This window comes from Lactuca saligna, chromosome 5, assembly GCF_052625555.1.
Source record: "Lactuca saligna cultivar CGN05327 chromosome 5, ASM5262555v1, whole genome shotgun sequence".
Classification (NCBI taxonomy): domain Eukaryota; kingdom Viridiplantae; phylum Streptophyta; class Magnoliopsida; order Asterales; family Asteraceae; genus Lactuca; species Lactuca saligna.
In genome coordinates, this window is record NC_136421.1 from 67,827,952 (window position 1) to 67,848,807 (window position 20,856).

At 33.0% G+C, this 20,856-nt stretch overlaps 1 protein-coding gene across 1 annotated transcript; it reads right to left on the bottom strand.

Moving 5' to 3' along the window:
* Positions 1-12,581: 12,581 nt before the first annotated feature.
* Positions 12,582-20,559, bottom strand: LOC144997529 (very-long-chain aldehyde decarbonylase CER3-like). Its single transcript, XM_078957427.1, has 11 exons — positions 20,367-20,559; positions 20,027-20,250; positions 19,204-19,436; positions 18,886-19,105; positions 18,602-18,729; positions 17,264-17,520; positions 16,548-16,655; positions 13,458-13,664; positions 13,229-13,339; positions 12,928-13,101; positions 12,582-12,793 (listed from the first exon to the last, which is right to left on the bottom strand). The coding sequence occupies exons 1-11, from the start codon at positions 20,496-20,498 to the stop codon at positions 12,638-12,640; spliced, it is 1,950 nt and encodes a 649-aa protein (XP_078813553.1). The 5' UTR covers positions 20,499-20,559; the 3' UTR covers positions 12,582-12,637.
* Positions 20,560-20,856: the final 297 nt, after the last annotated feature.

A 20,856-nucleotide genomic window follows, 5' to 3' on the forward strand; every position in this document is an offset into this window, starting at 1 on the left:
TTCACAATATGAATCTTTGAAAATTCACAATATGAATCTAAATTCACACGGTGATCCGAAAAATATATTTAACATTTACAATGTTATGTTATAAATTTAGATATTTTTTGTTTTTTTTTTTTGGATAAAGAATAAGCTATAGAACTTGAAAAAAAAATTTAGTTCCTTGGAGAACCAATAAATATGGTTCTCTATTGAACTTTTCTATATATATATATAAAATAGCGATAAAGAATTTTTTTTTATAATTTATCCTGAGCATTTAAATCTTCAGGACCGGTCAATTTATATAACTTCCATGCAACCATTTTACATTTCTATTCTCATAAGTATTCTACAAAAACACTAATGAATTTTCTTTGGTTCATCTTCGTCTTTATTAAAAAATGAAATGTTTTTCCAAAATATTTATTTAAGTGGTAGGCACGAAGTTCAATCAAAAAGTAGAAAGTTTGCAACTACTAACAAATTTATTGTCTCTGATTACTTTGTGGATGGTTTCTTGTACAACCACGAGTCATTTACAAGAAACCATGAGTCATTTAAATGAAAGTTCCATCTCATTAGACAATTATTCCAACTTATAGCTAAAGATTTGGAAGGGAATTAGAAATTCTTTCAATTGAGATGTTATGCTAAATGTAGACGGGGTTTTACTACACTACAAAGTACACGACCACCATTCGGATTTTAACTACAACTTCACTACCGACGCATCAGATGAACACCTAAAGATATTTTAGAGAATAGGATGAGAATGTATGTATTTATTTTGTGAATATGTTATAAAGAGTAGTAATGTTGAATTTTTTTTTGATGGACATAAAGCAAACGGTTTCCCAAGATTGTTAGGAAGAATTGATTGTACTCATTAGACGTTTGTAATTGTCCCAATGTGTAACGTGGTCAATTCACACAAAATCATCACGGAATCTCGACGATAATACTAGAATTGGTGTTCTTAAAAGATTTATGGTTTAGATTTTAGATAATTATGGGACCACTTCATATATATGTAATGTTATCATTAAATCCGGTTATTATGGTAAAAATATAAATTGTTGATGAACCGATTTGTAGAATATTTACTTACTTTGTGGCTTGAGTTCCCGGTTTGACTCAAGACTCTCAAGATCCTCCCATCTATCACATCAGGGTATATCTCCATCTATATATACATGTGATGAGGAGTATATCATGACATACAAAATTACACTAAGAAATCCTCAGGTCTCAATAACATGGGATTTCAGAGAGAGTTTTGAGATCAACTGGGAAACCAACCCTAGTTCTTCAGATCCGAAGATCATAATGAAATCAGGTATGTAATCGTTCTTTAATGTGTAAGTTTTCTTTTAATAATATTTGAGATTAAGGATTCAAAGTTTATGCTTCCGCATTTATGTTTTGGTTATCAAAATAACCAACAATTGGTATCAGAGACAAATCGTATCTGTTACTAGAATATTATTATTATTATTATTATTATTATTATTATTAAAAATGTCCTAAGTTAGCAACAATAAACTTCATTTTTTTTTGTTAACTTTGCCCTTAATTTTCCAAATTGACAATTTGGTCCATTTACTTTCCATATTGTTATGTTTTTGGCATTGAGTATATTTTTCGTTCCTTGAAACTATTACCCTTCCGATTGTACGTATGTCGGTTGTCTTCCATGATAGTCCCTGGTCTCTTCCCAAGTCAATGCATGTTCCATTTACTTTCCACGTGTTCTTTGCCTCTGTTATGGATTTTTCCATTTTGACATGTTGTGCTCCTCCCACCGACTCACTGCCTCATCTTCCAATCAAACGCGGCCTATTCATCTTCCAATATCCCACCTCCTTCCTTCTTACTCCGATTTCCATCTGATCCTTTTTCTATCTACTCCCTTTTCCCAATGCATTCCATTCGGATTGCTCCAATGCCAGCTTCCAATAAAAAAAAATAGACGAAACTGGTGTAGAGCATCGATTCAGTCAAGTGAAGCCACACATATACCCCTTCAGTATCTCAATCCCCCACCGCCATTATTCCGTTTCCACTTGCTATTCCCACCGGTTTTTTTCTCTTTCTATTTGTTCCGATCCCGGTTCCAACCCGTGACGTTGACACAGGTGGAGAAGAACTAGGTACCTGCTCCACTTCCTTCCTGATTGTCGGTGCGACTACTCTACTTGATTAACTTCTTTCCCTTCCGATTATTGTTCTGTTTCATCGATCGATTGAATCGTTAAATAAAAGTTCTTCTTCGTCTGTTTGTGTCTTTAACTATATGTGTGTAATCTCCACCGGAAGTAAAAGCATTACCCACCCACGTGTTCAATTCTAATTAGCTTCAGTTGTAACGGTTAAGGTATCATCCCCGTTTTTTTTCATCTTTCTCTGCCTTTCCATGAGGATATGTTTGTAAACTTTGGTGGTTCTCATTTAAAGCTCACAAAGTTTAGGATTGGAGTTTGTTCATGGAGCGATACCAGGTATTGGAACAATTTGGAATGGTATGATAACTTTGATTACATGTTCAAACATTTTCCCTCCTGTTGTTTGATATAAGTTTTGTATTCAGGGGGTTAAGGCATGTAACATATGGCGATTAGGAAAAGTCTGAAAAACCCTTTAGCGGAAATCTTTTAGTAATGTTTCGGTTAAAATGGTTTGGTTATATTGATTAATTTGGTTATGGTTCGGTTTTTCGGTTATTATGCTCACCCCTAATTATAGGGATTCGATTGTACCTGTATATACATACAAATACAGAATGAATGAGAAGGCAAGGAAAATTCATATTATTTTATAGTATCAGAGCCATAAAACCGTAGTCTTCTTCCATACGGTTCCTTCTTCTAGCCATACCCTACTCTTCTCATTCAATCTTTTTCATTCACGATGCCTACGACTAATGACTCTTCTTCTTCCAAAATCCTTCTTTCTTTTTGCCCTGCTTTTGGTGTGAATAATATCAAAAATTTCATCCTAATCCGTTTGGATCACAATGATGGCCATTACACATCATGGATATAACTTTTTAAGATCCACGTGTGTGCATACAATGTCAGTGACCATATCAACCCCAGATCTCCAAAACCTACTGACATCGATGAATCTACTTGGCTTCATCTAGATGCCACTGTGAAACATTGGATTTTCGCTACCATCTCTATTGAATTAACCCAAACAATAATGAAAACTGATGCCAGGGCTCAAGATCTCTGGGATCGTCTTGAACAGATCTTTCAAGACAACAAAGCCACAAGGGTTGTCTACCTCGAGGAGTAGTTTAATTCCACACGTTTGGCTTCCTTCTCAAATCTCAATACCTACTGTAATCGTCTCAAAAGTCTCTCAGATCAATTGGCCAACATAGGTAACCTATCTCAAAAGTTAAAATGGTTCTTCATTTAAGCTCTGGTCTCACAAAAGGAGAATATGATATTGTTGCCACTCTTATCCAACAAACCGAGCCTCTACTTTCCTTCAACAAAGCGTTCTCTCAACTTCTCCTTGAAGAAAAATGCCAGACCAATCAGTCCGCTCATATACCCCAAGCTCTAGTCACTCAAAAAGCTTCAGACACCACTACTGTCATCACCTCCCAACCATCTGATCTCACAAACACCAACTACACATTTCGTGGTAGTGGTCGGGGAGGCTATCAGGGTTCAAACTGTGGTTGAGGCAGTCGAGGACGGGGCTAAGGCCGTGGGCATCACAACAATTGTCGCAACAATACCTATCAATGGCCTTTTCCTTGGTATCAATCATCATAGTAGGTTGTCCCACCTTGTCCTTACCCAACAACAGCTCTAAGCCCACATATGGGTCCTCTCGGTCCAGCTCCACGAGCCCAACAACAACACAATGCATCCCAAACTCATTTCTCGTCTAAGTACGGTCAAACTATGACCCCTACTCAACTCGATGCAGCTTTCCACACCATGCAAGTACACCCTCTAGACAATTCTTGGTACATGGACACTAGGTCCACTTCTCATCTCACCAATGAATCAGGTACTCTCTCCCACACTAGTAAACCGCATTCTATTCTATTCGGTAATGGTACTAATATTCCTACCTGCAGTCAAGGTTCCACCATTCTTTTTTTTCCTAATCGTTCTTACTCTCTCAAAAATGTCTATCATGTTCCTCAATTTATTAAGAATTTGGTTTCTGTTTGAAAATTTAGTTTGGATAATTGGGTATTAGTTGAATTTGACCCTTTCAGTTTCTTTGTGAAGGATTTTATAACGAAGATGATTCCTATTCGTCACAACAGTACCGGTGATCTCGACCCTTTCACTTCCACCCAAGACAAGTCTTACTCTATTGCACTCTATGCTACTTCATCGACAATTTAGCCCAACCGTTTTGGTCACCCTGGGTCTTTTGATTTTCAGTTACTTAAGTCTAGTTTACCAACTTCTAGTTTAAAATTCAATAATTTTTATAATGCCTATTCTTTAGGTAAACATTGTCATCTTCCATTTTCTTTATCTCAAACATTTACTAGTGCTCCTTTTGATATAATACATGCTGATTTATGGACTTCACTACTCGAATCTAAACTTGGTCATAAGTATTATTTAGTTTTGCTTGATGATTTCTCACAATTTATCTGGACATATCCATTACAAACCAAATCTCAAGTTTTTACAATATATCAACAATTTCACACTATCATTCAAACACAGTTCCAAAGGTTTATCAAAACACTCCAATGTGATAACAATCGATAATTTAATAATTCTATGTTTCACCAACTTTTCAACAACACCGATACACAATTCCGATTTACATATCCTTATACCTCACCCCAAAACGGTAAAACCGAAAGAATCATTTGTACCATTAATAACATGATTCATACAAAACATTCTTCATGCCTCTCTTCCACCCTCATATTGGCATCATGCATTAGCCTTTAATACTTACATGCTTAATATCTTACCATCTATCGCCATTAAAAACAAAACCCTAACCGGAATCCTCTACCTTTATAAACCCACCAACTCTCATCTAAGAACCTTTGGGTGCTTAGGTTATCGTAGCATATCTGCCATTACTCCAGACAAATTAACACCTTATTCCATACCTTCTATCTTTCTAGGATATCCACCTAACCATCATGGATATTTATGCCATACCATCTCAAATGAAAAACCTATAAATTCTCGTCATGTAACCTTCGACAAGCATACCTTCCAATATCAAAATCGCTTCTCTTATCCACCTTCTTCTCATGGATTTCTTGAAGATATTCCAATCCCCATATAACTCTTACCACTCATAAAACCCATGTATCACCAGTACCACCGGTTCCAATAACTCCTCGAACCCCTCCTTGCGAGTTCTCCACCGTCGCAACCTACCAGTCCTTGCCCTCCAACACCCCCTATCATCCCTCAAGTTTAAACTCCTCCAGACAGCCCTATCATCGTCAAACATCCAACTCCTCAACCGGTTATCATCCCACCTCCTCATCACCTGATGCATACTCGATCTCACAGTGACATTCATAAACCTAATCCAAATTATACACTACATTATGTTTCTATCTCTCCCCTAACTCACCAAAGTCAGCCCTCCTTGACCCCAATTGGAATACTTCTATGACAGCTGAATTTAATGCATTACTTAAACAGAACATGTGTGATTTGGTACCTAGGCCCATGGATACTAATATTTTTTGGTGTCATTGGATTTTTCGACATAAGTTTCATGTAGATGGGTCTCTTGACAGATATAAAGCACACCTGGTAGTTAATGGAAAATCTCAAGAAGTGGGAGTTGATTGTGATGAAACATTCAATCCAATGGTTAAACCTACCACTATACGTATAGTTCTCAATCTTGTGTTAAGTAAAAGGTGGTCGATTCAACAACTTGGTGTCAAAAATGCATTTCTCCATGAGAATCTTAAAGAAACTATATATATGCATCAACCACTAGGATTTGCAAACTCTTCTTGCCGCGTTTATGTTTGCAAGTTAAGAAAATCACTATATGGTTTGAAACAAGCCCCACGCGCTTAGTACCAAATGTTTTTTTCAATTCCTTCTTAGCATTAGGTTCGTCTGTAGCAAGAGTTATAATTCTCTATTTACCTTTCATTTAAATAACCAATATCCTTATCTACTTGTCTACGTCAACGATATTATTCTTACCGCTTTTTCTCCCCAACTCAAAGCTGAAATCATATCTTCACTTAAGACAAAATTTTATATGAATTACCTTGGGAAACTCACATATTTATTGGGTATTTCTATCATTTACTCATCGTGTGGTATGTTCCTATCTCAACAAAAATATACTACTGAAATCCTCAAAAGGGCTAAAATGGAGAATTACAAAACCGTTGCTACACCTACTGATACTAATCCCAAACTCAGAGTAACTGACGGTGATCTCGTTCAATGTGCATCATCTTATCGTCAATTGCTTGTTCAGTATTTAAATTTCACTCAACCTGATATAGCCTATGTTGTTTAATAAATTTGTTTGTTCATGCATGCACCCTGGGAACCACATTTGAATTCCTTAAAAATGATTATTTGGTATTTGAAAGGCACTCCAAATCGTGGTTTACACTTAAACAGATCCACACCTTCTCAACTCATTGCTTATACAGATGTCGATTGGGGTGGCTGTCCACACACACGTCATTCTACTTCAGGATATTATGTATTTTTAGGAGACAATTTGATCTCTTGGTCCGCTAAGCAACAACCAACTCTTTCTCGATCCGACGCTAAAGCAGAGTATCGGGGTGTGGCAAATGTTGTTGTTGAGGCTTGATGGTTGCATAATCTTCTTCTTGAGCTACATACTCCTTTTAAGACTGCTACATTGGTGTATTGTGACAATGTTTCAGTAGTCTATCTTTCGGTCAACACTGTTCAACATCAACGCACAAAATCTATTGAGATAGACATTGATTTTCTAAGAGACAAGGTGGATCTCGATCATGTTCAAGTTCTTCATGTTCCGTCCACCTATCAGTTCGTCGATATTTTCACTAAAGGGTTGCCTCGCCCACTGTTCTTGGATTTTAGATCCAGTTTGAGCATCTGTCCTCTTCGTGCTCTAACCGAGGGAGGCTATTAATTGATATTGTATAAATATTATTTGTATTTATCTTTGGAAGTTATTCTTCCCTTTCATTATAGGGATTCGATTGTACATGTATATATACAGATACAAAATGAATGAGAAGGAAAGGAAAATTCATATTATTTTATATAGCCCAACCAACTTACATGTTTTGGGGCTTAAATTTTATATTAACATGTTTATTAAGCATTATATCCGACTTTTGTTCAAAACTAATAAAAAAAGTCATTTTCATTAAATGATATGGCTGCCACATATCATTAGGCCTATATTACCAGTTTGGGGAGCAAATTGGTACTCTTGCTGCCCTTCTCCATATATCATGCTCTAGAATTCTATATCCCCCTCCACCCGATTTGGATTCAACTTATGTTTCTCAACCTTGGTAGATAAATAGGATCCATATACAATTGAGACGATGATGACTACGCCTAGGTCAATTGCCGACATTACTGCCCCATGGAGATAATCGGACCCAAGAGTGGCAGCGGAAGTGGGGAGGTTTTTAGTGGAGTTTCATGAGTTTCAAGCCAAGTCGAGGGGATCGGATATGAGAAGAAAAGGAAATGCCCTAAGCAACAAAGACATCAAGAAGATCAACCCGAGCAGTTTTATTGAGACATATGTGACTAAATATTTTTTCTTCTTCGTTTGCAAAAGATACATTCTTAGGATTTGGATTCATAACTGAAGTTGAATTGAAATTTGTGTGGTCTAGTTTTCTTAATACCCATATAAAGGTGGAAACACCGAATTAATCAATTTTTGGAACTACAGTAATCAATTTGTTGATTCTACTTTCATTTTGTTTGATTGTCATACGTCTTAATATTTGATTTGATCCTATTTTTATTTCATTTATTCTTATAAAGTTCATATATTGTAACATCATTCAAACCGAAATCAATTTGATTTTATTTCTTCAATTCATCATACTTGGTTTACCGATGTTGGTTGCTCGATTGGTTCTTATCATGAATTCTTGATTTATTTTATTGATAAAGAACAAGATGAATTTTTGATTGAATAATGTTGATTTGATCTAAAAAGATTTTAACTTGAAAATTTTGATGCTTGTTGAAGAATTGGAAAAGGATTAATTCCAAATTGGATATTATTGTTTTGATATGTTTAGTGATTACAAATGGGTCAGCGAGATCGAAACGATATGAAAGTCATTTTTCGTATTGTTGATAGTTAATTCAATTGAAAGTCAAACAATATTTAGCAAAATTTATGTTCCTTTAATTATGATACTAAAGTAGATGGTGAAATTCATATGGATTTGGAATCAAATATCCTAAATGATGAGGATTTAAAGTAAGGGTGGCAAATCGTGATATTGTTTCATGTTGACACGACATGATACGACAATGTTTTATGTAACACGAACACGACACGACACAAAGTTGTGTTTTTTTCTAACTAACACGAAAACGAACGAATTAGAAAAACGATAAACACGACATGACACGACACGAAAAATATAACATATACTAAAAACTAGTTTATTTAATGAATACTTTATCAAGTATAACATGACAAACATGAAAAACAAGATAAAGAACTACTAAATCATGTCAATTTCGTGTCGAATTTTGAACACGAACACGAATTCAAATTTCAGTTTCGTCCCAATTTCGTTTCGTTTCATGTATTTTTGTCGTGTCATGTTGTCACACCCCAAAACCAAGAACGGCGGAATCGTTCTGGGGCGGAGGACGTCATGTACAGTATCACAAAAATGAAAACTAGTAAACAAGCAACAACATCATCCATTGCATTAATAATATAATTTTAATACAAGTGTTCTGACAAATTATGATAGATACCAAAGTATAATCAAAATGAAAGATGAGTCTTGAACGAGCTCCATCTTCTCTAAACCTTGCGTCGGTACCTGTCTATTGATGACCTGAGGATACAAGTAATTTTGAAAGCGAGTATCAACTTTAAAGCTGGTGAGATCATAAGTATTTTAGTGTCTTAATTTGTATGTAAGTATTTGTATGTCTACGAATTGTAAGAATTGAAAATGTATATGAACTGTAAGTATAAAAATGTTTTGTAAAACAACTGTAAATGTTTGAAAAACCCTAGAAATCCCTATGATTCCTACTAGTATATAAGGGTGTATTCTACCAAGACCTAACTGCTCTGAATGTAGCCTTCTACCAAGACTTAACTGTTCTAAATGTCCGTTTCTTGTAAAAGTGTGTAATTTTCCCAAGTGTAACTATCATTAACAAAAATATAGTTTTTACATTTAATGTTTAAGTGAAAAGATCACTAAATATATGTAAAGGGGAAATTAATGTAGTATTGTAGCGTAGTGCTATAGGAACTACTGCTGTACTAACTACCTTAAACCGGATTTATATTAAGGCATCATGTGATTAATTGTACCATACTATTGACTGGGTAACAACGATAAATGTAGGTCGTAAAAAGGTATGACGATTGGCACCTGCAGACCTTAGGTCCAGCTGTAGCTAGCAGCAAGGTGTAGGATACTCAATCCAGTATAGATCTATATGCAAACTCACGCTCTCCCTCCAAGAGACTCTGGCTACAACTTGGGCCATGACATTGAAGGCATGCTCCGATACAGTGGATCATAATTATGTCAACGTATTCATGTATATGTAATGTACTGAAATGTTTTACGTGTGCTAGCTGTAATGTGTGTTCTCTCTCTATCTAGCAAGAATAGTAATGTACTATAATGTTCTAGCTGTAATGTATGTTCTCTCTATCTAGCACGTATTTACTCGTGAATGAATTGACTCATTGTATGTTATCGCGTTCTAGTAATAGTTCTAGTATCTTCCTAAACTACCCATATGGTAGTTTACTAATAATCTAACTGGTACATATGGAAATGGATGTATACCCTTGCTACCCAAGGGCATTGGATGAACTGGAAGGACCTTTATGACTATATATGTACATATGATATATAACTAATATTTAAACAACCTTCGGACGGATACCCGATGTCCCACCAGACCACATCTCAAGCACGAAAAGGAAATAGGGTGGATAGCCTTCCTAAGTCTTTTAAACATTTCTTATATAACTATACATATATAGGCATGCAATTTATAATATAAAATCATAAAATAAGTTTTGTAAAACCTTTGAACATAATTAATATCTAAGAAAAGATCGACTTGATGTCAATCTATAAAACGGGTTGGAAACATGGGTTTGATAAAACAGTTTAAGTATAAGGAAACATTTGTTTGAAACATAATTGTAAATGAGTTTGAAATGAAACATACAGAGTAAAATGTATAGTTTAATAAGGAGTTTTAAACATATAAAGTGTTTATGAAAAACACTTGAAGGAAACTGTTTGGTAAAACGGCTAATGAGTAGCCAATCATTTGAATGCTACTTACTAATCACATGTGATTGATATAGTAACTAACATGATTCTACTTGTATCCCCCCACAAAACATTTAAAAATAGTTAAAATGTTGATTAAGGGGTATGAACTCACCTGTTGTGAGTGGCACAGATAAACTGAAGAGGTAGGACTGCTAGGTGTCAAGTGAAGACTTTAGACACACACAATGGTCCTAATTACATATGAAGACATATGTATATAAACAATTAGTGATTATAACACTAATTAAACATGTATAAACATCCTAATGCAAGGAAAACACTTTGGTCAAGCGCTAGGAGGCTATTAGGTTGCAACAAAGTAGCGCAAGACCTCATACGGAATTTTATGGTACAAAGACCATGTGTGTTGGAGTTTACAGCCCAGGGGAGTAAACTCCTGGCCGTAAAATCTCTATTGAGTCACTAAATGAAGCTTAAAGATATTACAACTTAAGTGGTGAAGTGCTTCAAGACTTACTAGAGTGTTAGGGCTTCCTTTTAACTCATTTGAGGAGTTCACGGCCTTGGGACCATATCCCTTGGAGATTACGGCCGTAATCTCCCTTGGGAGGGTGTTTGTGGTGTTTTCAAGTCCCTAATATATCTAAGAATAAATCAAGGAAATTGTCCAAGGCTTTAGGAGTGATTAAAGCACCTTTTGGCCCTATTGTTTGGAGTTTTTGAGGAGTTCACGACCCTGAAGAGTTTACTGTCGTAAACTCATAGCCATTTATGTTTATGAGGGTCTTAAGGTCATAAGGAAGTATTCTAAATTCAAGCCTAAGCCTTAGGAAGTGTTTGTGGCATCAAAACACCCCTAACTTGAGTTTTCAGCCCATGTACCATTTAGTCATGTGTTTGCGGCCATGAACACCTATGGGTGTTGGTATTTTGATTGTTTTGGGTCCTAGACACATCAGGGTAATGTGCTATGCTAGTCTCTTGGCTCAATGAAGGCATTTAGGGCATTTTGGCACCTAAAAATGGAGTTCACGGCCCAAGAACTTCCTTGGCCGTGAACTCACTTTCAACCCTTGATTCTTAATGTTTTGGATGTCTAAACCAGTTATGGGTAGTCTCAAAGTTCATTTCCAAGGTTTGGAGGGACATTGGGCACACTTTGGCCCTTATAAAAGAGTTTACTCTCCAAGTGTTCTTGGGCGGTAAACTCTCAAATCTTGGGGTTTTGATCCGATTTTGATGTTATTAGGCACAATCTAAGCTATATATTACAACTAGATAGAAGTACTCACGATTTGGGATGAAAACCCGAAGATCCATGAGAGAGAAAATGGCTTTTCTCTAGTTGGAAATGTGACTAATGAATAAATATGGCTCATATTTCTATATATATAGTCCTGGGATTTTTGGCAGAAAATATTTTATTCCCGTAATGAACTCTAATATCACAGAGTTTTGGAATAACCGTGTTGCACAAAACCCTAGTGCATCCACTCTCCTGATATCTCCTTAAGTGTAAATCTTGAAAAACTGTCAAACTTATACCCAAGAGTCTGGAACTTAACTGTAACTATTCTATCTTCTATTGACTTGATATGGTTTGTACAGAATGTAAATTTCGAGTTGTCACACATGTCATAAATTGCCACCCCTAATTTAAAGTACTAGGCATTTTGTTGTGGTTCCAATTTACTCAAGAAATTAAATGATGTTGTTAGGAACTTGCTGAAATCAATGAATTGAAAAAAAAAAAGTCAATGATGGAAGTCAAATTGTACGAATTCGAGTATATGTGTTTGTTGTAGACCACGAGAGCTTGGACGACACTTTCTTTTTTGAGTATCTAAATTTATACTTCTGTATTCATGGAGCGTAATGAATCTAGTTATTCCAATCTTCATAACCAACACTAATTATTAAACTTGTGTGTTAGGAAGGGGTTTATCGGGTAACCCCTTCACAATTATCAAAGAGATCTTTTAAACAATAAAAACATAATTTGTATCCTTAGAATGCAGAAAAAACATGAGGGACTTATTAAACCAAAATATATAAATTGGTTGGGATACATTGACAATAAGCATACAATCAAAGATGCATATTTTTTGGGGGTTTGAATCACTTATTCTTAAGTCATAAGAAGACAACGATGGTTTTATAACATGACTTTCATACTGGCTTAAAACCATGTTTTAAAGCAGCTTCCCAAGCCAAATCAATATGGTCTACGTCAATCTCACCAACTTCATTGTGTTCCCAACCTTCAAGAAGATGAACAATCCCACCCGCATGACAAGCATGAACCACACCTCTTTCTAATGTGTACTGCTCAAACAATATGTATAAAACAAAAAATAAATGTCAATTTAAACTCCAAAACCCTCTAAATAAGCAATCATCAATTGATCAAAGAGAAGTTATCAGATGTGATAAGGCTAGATTTGTCTTTTTTACATTACCTCGCATATGCCTAGTCCCTGGACACCATCAGGAAGCTTCATAGCTGCAAGCTTACTATACTTGCAATCTCTTCGGAATTCACTTATAGGTGGAACCACAAACTGATGGAAATGTGTTCCTGGTGGTGCCCAATTTTGCTCAATTGGAGTGATCCATTTTCCCATAATCCAAGTCTAGTTAGTTTCACCAAAACATTACATTAGTAAATTACCTTTAATTAACACTTGACTACAAATTAACAATATATATATATATATATATATATATATATATATATATATATATATATATATATCTTACCTTGCACTGTTTAGCTGCTTGATAAGTTGTCACTTGAATCAAAAGGTTTTGATTAGCTAATGGAATTTCATTCTTAATGCTTATAAATCTTTCAGTGGATTGAGTAAGCATCTGCGCAAATATTTAGTTTCCTAAATCAATATCCAAGCAGACGAAATGAAAGAAATAAACAATAAGTTAAAGATCAACTTTCACAAAAAAAAAAAAAAAAAAAAAAAAAAGAAGTTACCAAGACTCTAACTTTACGACGAGCTAAGTAAATTGCAATGGCCCTTCCAAGCTTAGAAGTAGATGCTGTTAAGAACACTTCCTCAACATCTTGAGGAATTTCATTCAGAATAACAGCAGCAGTCAATGTGTTTCCATGAACTACTCGGACTTTAAGATCCGGATGTTTCATGACAAAAAGTTTCCCACCTCCATTCAACGCTTCATTCTGTCAATAAACAACAACAAATTCACTCAAAACTCTTCTTTTATTCTTCCGTTAACAAGGACAAATATATAAAAAGTTTAGGACTTGAAGAAACCCTTGTTTACAATATAAATATTTGACCTCTTCCATCAAATAAAAATTAAATAAAACCCTAGTTTTTAATATAAATAGTATAAAATGAGAAACTGAGAACACCAATTTATGTTATTAATCTACTTAGAATTTAGTATTTTACTAATAATATTATGAATATATATATATATATATATATATATATATATATATATATATATATATATATATATATATATATATATATATATATAGTTGGATTAAGGTGTCTAAGCCGGTAATTTAATTGATATATTTTTGCAATTAGAAATAAAGTCATTCTTTTGTTGCGCGATCAAAACTAGAACTTAGATAGAATGACAATTATAAAAAAATGATAATTTATTAGATTATTATATGATTAAAAAACTAATTGGAAATTGTAAGTAAATGATTTCTTAATATATTATACGATTAATATATAGATTGAAAATAGATAGTTGATTTATTAAATTATTATGGGATTAATAAACTAATATAAGATCAATTGTTAAAATAATTGATTTGTTAATTTATATGGTTAATAAATTAATATGACATCAATTAGAATTATTTAATTATTAATCAAAATTAATTTGAAATTAATTGATTAACTGGAACTAATTAATATGCAAGGGTTGAATTATAATTATTCAATAGTTAAATAAAAAGGCAATTCTAGAACCATCCTAGGGTAGACAGTTTTGAGAGCCTTTCTAAGGTTTCTAGAAGCCTCTTGGATATTAATAAGAAAATGATTTAAATTGGAATTAAATTCATTATTTAATTATTCAAATCTTACTTTGTGCCTAAGTTACCTAAACTATAAATAAGACTCATTGAACACTCAAATTCGTTGATACACTTACCTTAGAGGTGACAAATGAAATTTATACATCTTTCCTATCTCCTTAAGTGTCTTTTAGTTCTAGGGTTTGAGTATGAGCCTTTAGAAGCATAATCCTTTTGGTGCTAACTTTCCAAGCACTTCAAAGGAAGGATTGAAGTAACTTGTTTGTTACAACAATTTTGAGGTATGTAAACCCTTAATCTTAATTTATAGACTTCATAATTGCTAGAGTTGATGCTAGTTTTGTAATTCAAAGTATCTTGCCTTCAAAGTGAAAGACATAGATCCTTTTAAGTTGCATGTGCCCTTCTTAATTGTTAAGTGTTTTTTGGCATTATTCATATTGTTATAACCTAATAAACCCATATATATATATATATATATATATATATATATATATATATATATTCATTTTTATGTTATTATCCTACTATAAATTTTTATATGTATTGTACTTTAGTTGATTTTAGTGTGGATATTAAAGTGGGGTTATTCATATTTTCCTTGATGAATAATGACATAAAGTTGCATATACAAAATTCATAGTAGAACTATAACATAAAACTAGTGTTCTCATGTTATCACTTTATTTACTGTTCTAATTTGAATCATCCTTGATATATATATATATATATATATATATATATATATATATATATATATATATATATATATATATATATATATATATATATATAATATCTTAGATCTGACAAATATGTTCCACAAAATACCAATCAAATGAAATATATTGGTAACCAATATATTTTGTAGTTAACATCTTTGGTTGGTAGTACCATACCAATTGGGTTAATGTCACTGTTGGGTAACAAACTTTTATGAATTGGTTCAAATGGCCCCTTAGGTTTTTTCTTGCGTTTTAGGGGCACAAAGTGCATTTTGTCAGGTTTAAAAAGTCATTTTTTGTCGGGTAACCCAGTAACTCAAATGATGTGGTAGTTTAATTGGCAATATGGTCAACATATTGTTTATGTGGCAGTATGGTCAACACTCATTTGACTTTTCAAGACTTCACAAACCCTCATCCTATCATCATCTTCAAGAGTTCACTATGCTTCTTCTTCAGCAAATCCCAAACCCAAATCTTCATGTGCTTGTACTGGTCTTGCTTTGATATAGTTTTGGGTATTGGATTAAGCAATAAACATATCCATCTTGCTTATTGTGGAATCTAGTAATGGATTTTGAGTTCGATTTATGCATGAATTCATCGATTCTTATTTTCCGATATTATTTTAAGCTTTCAATATCTTCAACTTCTAAATCTTTTTTTTTTTGAATTAGAACTCGGTGCAATAAATATCTTCAACTTCTTCGTCTTACTTTGAATTGGAGGTTAGAGATCTATTTTATCATCTTCGAAAAGGGGTGGTGGTGTGGTGCAATAGTGGAGTGGTGGTTATGAAGATCTATTTTGAAATCGAACCCATATGCAATTGGAGGTGGTGTGGTGCAATAGTGGAGTGGTGGTTATGAAAGGCATTCTAAAGGGGTGATGGTGTGGTGTAATAGTGGAGTGGTGGTTATGAAAGGGCATTCTAAAGGGGCTTCAAAGATGATGATGAGAGGCCACGTCAATAGCTAGTTTTTAAGGGGATTTGGAGATGATGACTCAAAAAAATGTTATTGAAGCGCACGCATACGTGGTGGTATATACCATTATCAACAACCAAAATTATTGCTTGTCAAACAAGTTGCTACCAATTATACTTGGTATAATGGTTGTATAAAAAATTTGTAAAAACTATAATTGATAGGGTACACGGTTTTAAATCAAAAGTAACTGAAATAGTACCAATCCCACCACTAAGATATCTATTATATTCCTCTCAAAACGTGTATTGTTCTAATAGTTTGATAGAAAGTATCGAACATGCTTCCTTAATTCTAGTGCTATTATAAAAAACAGACATTCAACTCACCTTGTTCAAGGCAGCAAGGCTAAGGACCTTGACACCAATTCTATCGGCCTTCAGTATAGCTTCTTCGATTTGGCTATTTATGCCATCTTTTGCAGACGGTATAAAATACTGAAATAAAAAACCACTATATAACAAAACACACACACTCACACACTCACACACACACACACACACACACATATATATATATATATATATATATATATATATATATATATATATATATATATATATATATATATATAGACCTTAAAAACATTTTTAAAGTTTTTTTTCTTTTATTTAAACACTTTTGTATATATATTTAATACTGCATATAAGTTCATTTAAATGAAAAAGAACTTTAACGGTATTCTTTAAAGTATCAAAATATATTGAGACAATGAATAAATACATTTTAATATATATATATATATATATATATATATATATATATATATATATATATATATATATATATATATATATATATATAATAAGGTTTTTGTTTGTAGAAAAGTCTGAATATTTTGATTTAGTTTATAAAATAGTTATAAATTAATTTGTTATCGGTTATCCATAGAAAAAAGTCATAATGCAATATTTTGCTGGTTTTCAGGATTTTTTTTTTTTAAAATAACTTTAATTTTGTATTAAAAAGTTAACCACTAAAAAATTTGATGGAAGATTCCCATCCGGTTTTAGTTTATACTCTTTGAAAAGAAGATGCATAGTACCATGAACCCAAATCGTGGCACGACCCAATAATGAAACAACCGTCCTCTAAGATACCAGAAAGTGAACAAGAAAGTTTTAGATTTAGCCCACATCATCAGCATCACCAAGAAAGCTAACGGCCAATTTAGATAGAAGATAATATTTCTGGCAAATGGTAAAGAGCTGCACGATCTCAAAAAAAATGGAGCATGAATTATTGACATGATATCAACCATATGTGCAAGAAACACAAATTCTGGTGCTTTTTCTTTCGTTCCTACAAGAGCAAGAGAAACATGGTTCAGTTAGGAAATTAATGAATTCTTTTATATTGGTCCGAATGGATCTTGACCCGACCCTGTATTTGAGAGCACTATCCAAGATAGACATTCAACCAGCCAATAGAACCTTTGTTCAATAGAACCTTTGTGCCATATAAGCCAATAGAACCTTTGTTCAATAGGTTTGACTGTTTGACTTTTGAGGAAAAATGATAAATTTTCAAGATTTTTAAGTAATTGGTGATGTGGCTCGTTTATGCCATGACCCATGAGTGAGGAAAAAATGTTTTTTTTGGGGGTTAATGACAACAAATAGGAGGGTAATATATATATATATATATATATATATATATATATATATATATATATATATATATATATATATATATATATATATATATATATATATATATTTGAAATCGAACGAAAAATTATTCAAAGTACAGAAAAGTACAAAATAAAAAATATCATATTTTTTAGTAACACCCTCTCATGTAAACATATTATTTTTAATTTATTTCTAATGAATTTAATTTCTAATGTGTATATGTATTTGATTTTAATAAAATAAAATTTGTTTTCATATTTTTGCAAATTATTTATATTTTCGCATGAACCTACTTGTGTGTGTGTATATATATATATATATATATATATATATATATATATATATATATATATATATATATATATTTGTTTGTGCTTGTTAGTTTTTTCGACGTTTTTGACATGCGTTTATTTTAGACGGTGACTTTTAGGTCCAGTGGTATTGTTGGTTTGGAAAAAGTTTGGTGACTAATCATTTTTGTGACTAATCAAGTCATGGCTTCCTTTTTTATGAAACATATAGACTATGTGAAATTATTTTTGGAAATAGAACTCCCTAACAAGGGTTTCGGGGCCATGTTTCACTTACCGACTAATCCCCGGTGTTAAAATATTATTTGCCTCACAGTCACTACAACTTCCTAGGGCATATATAGGGGTTTATTTAATGTTAGGATTTGAACAAATGTTAATAAGTTACCCATCCAAGTCCCAACAACTCTTTAAAAGGATTAAAAGAATGGTATGTACCTTCATTTGAACTTATTTCTCTATGAAGATCCCATGAAATTTCGTTCATTGTCTTTCCAAAAACATCAAAAAGAGGCATAAAAAGGCAAAAATTCGTCTTCATGTCTTTGTGATGTAGAAAATGGTACCTAAATACAGCCATAAATACAAATAAACCATAATCATGCGTAAGTTCTTAAGACTTTCCTGATTCCAGAGTTCAAAATCTAACAGAACATAGCACAACGAAAACATAATGCATGGTCTTATACCGGGTTTGGTATGTATTACAGTACGAAACTTACGTTGGTGTATAAATAATGTATTTGACCATAGGCATGGTATCGAAGATGTGATGAGGAACAACTTCAATGTTACTATGCCCCATACATCTTAGGAAATCAAACACCAAAACATAGCCATAGAACATAATGATCGAACCATGTCCTATCAAAGTACTCCCAAGAATTGGAACTCCCATAATTACACAAAGTAATAAATGCTCCAAAAATGTCGCATGACCGGCTGCACCAAAAATGGTAAAAAAAAGAAAGATCAAATAGCTAGAGGGTGATGTTTTATAAATAAATGAATTTTGTGGGGTCGGTTTCATTATTTTTTACCTGTAAATGGATTGTTCACTGTAGAACTGTGGTGTAACCAATGATATCGTTGGAAGAAATATTCGGAATGTAATAATCTATGAAGCCAATAATATAGAGGTTCTGAGAGGCCAATATGGAAAATTACACAAGAAATAATCCCACTGGTTTTCCATACAGGCAGATTGGTCACTGATGGATTGATCAATAAGATTATTGAGGCTACAGATGCTTCAAGTATGATGAAATTATCCCTGTTAGTCAACGAGAAAAAGATGCATGAGTTTCATCAAAACATTGTAAATTAAGATAATCATATAAACGGGTGTTTGAACGTACTTTTAATCATAATCATGTTACAAGATATATAGACATATAGTGATATCATTTTTTATGGTGTTGACTGTTGAGTGGTTTGAAAAATATATTTTGTAATTAATTAAAATTATAACTAAAAAAAAGATTTGTGTAATTAAAAATTACGTGATATATAAATATTGGTTTTATTGCGATTTTTTATGTCATTCGTTATCTAAATTAATAAAATAAACTAAAAAATTAATAAAATGGAAAACAATCGATTTCAACAAAAATCATGGACGTGACAAATAACTTTTTTGTTATTTCAATGGAACGAACTTCATTTTTACCTATAGCATAGTACAAAAACAGTACCGATATACAAGTAATTTTATAAACAGATTATCCAAAACTAATTATCCATAAATCAGTAGATATTGGGTCGTTATCGAAACATCATAATCACTTTCAAAAGTCAATTCAAACACCAGAATATAATCATATAATCATGATATTATAGGTCAATGATATATATTATTATTACCAATGCCATTCTTTGTCAATTTGATCAAAACCAATGGCTTTTTCAGATAACCGATGATTTCGATTAAGATAATGCGTGTTGTTATAGGAACTCCATAGCTGGTGCACAAGTCCTCGTAGTGAAGACAATATTAGAATATGCAAACACCAACTATACTCACTGTGCTTCTTTTCATAGATTCTTGAATAGATTAACTCAGCAAGAAGTGGCCCAAACAACAAATACTGTTCCAAACAAGAATTTAAAGCTATATTAAACACAAAAAAAATGCAAAATCCAACATCAAATCACATAAATATTTTCAAGAATCAAAAAAGGAAAAATCAGAAATTATATATACCTTGAAATTTGACAGATTCTGCCATGGCCAACCAAACAATATTGGAGCTCTCTTTTTCCCTGAAGAACAAACACTCTTCTCATCTGAACATGTTTCCGCTTCTACAAGCATAATTTCGTTTTGGGTTTCCATTTTCTTGAAGAAAATGAAGCAAAATACACTTTTCTCTTTTTCTCTTTTTGCTTTTTTTGTCCTTCTATAAGACTTGAAAAGCTTGTTGTTCTTCTTGGAGGACAGCTGAGGACTATATATATAGCCTGATTAGTATACGTATATGTGTACATATATACATATACATATACTGATATACATAAATATAACATTCACGTGATATGGATAGGTTAATAGGTAGGTACACGTGTGACTGTTTATGAAATGAATGAAATATGACGATAGAAGTTAAGTCATCAATCAAGTAATTAAGAATAATTGGAAGTAGGGTGCAATATAGACACCCCATGCATAATTCTAGTCAAAATCCAACTTTTTT

What these genes read in the sequence shown, in the direction of transcription:
- LOC144997529 (XM_078957427.1), bottom strand. Translation starts at nt 20,498, where the DNA reads ATGGAAACCCAAAACGAAATTATGCTTGTAGAAGCGGAAACATGTTCA. An exon ending in AGAAATAAGTTCAAATGAAG is followed by an intron (nt 17,521 to 18,601) that starts GTACATACCATT and finishes TTGCTCTTGTAG; the next exon opens with GAACGAAAGAAAAAGCACCA. An exon ending in GTCGTAAAGTTAGAGTCTTG is followed by an intron (nt 13,340 to 13,457) that starts GTAACTTCTTTT and finishes ATATTTGCGCAG; the next exon opens with ATGCTTACTCAATCCACTGA.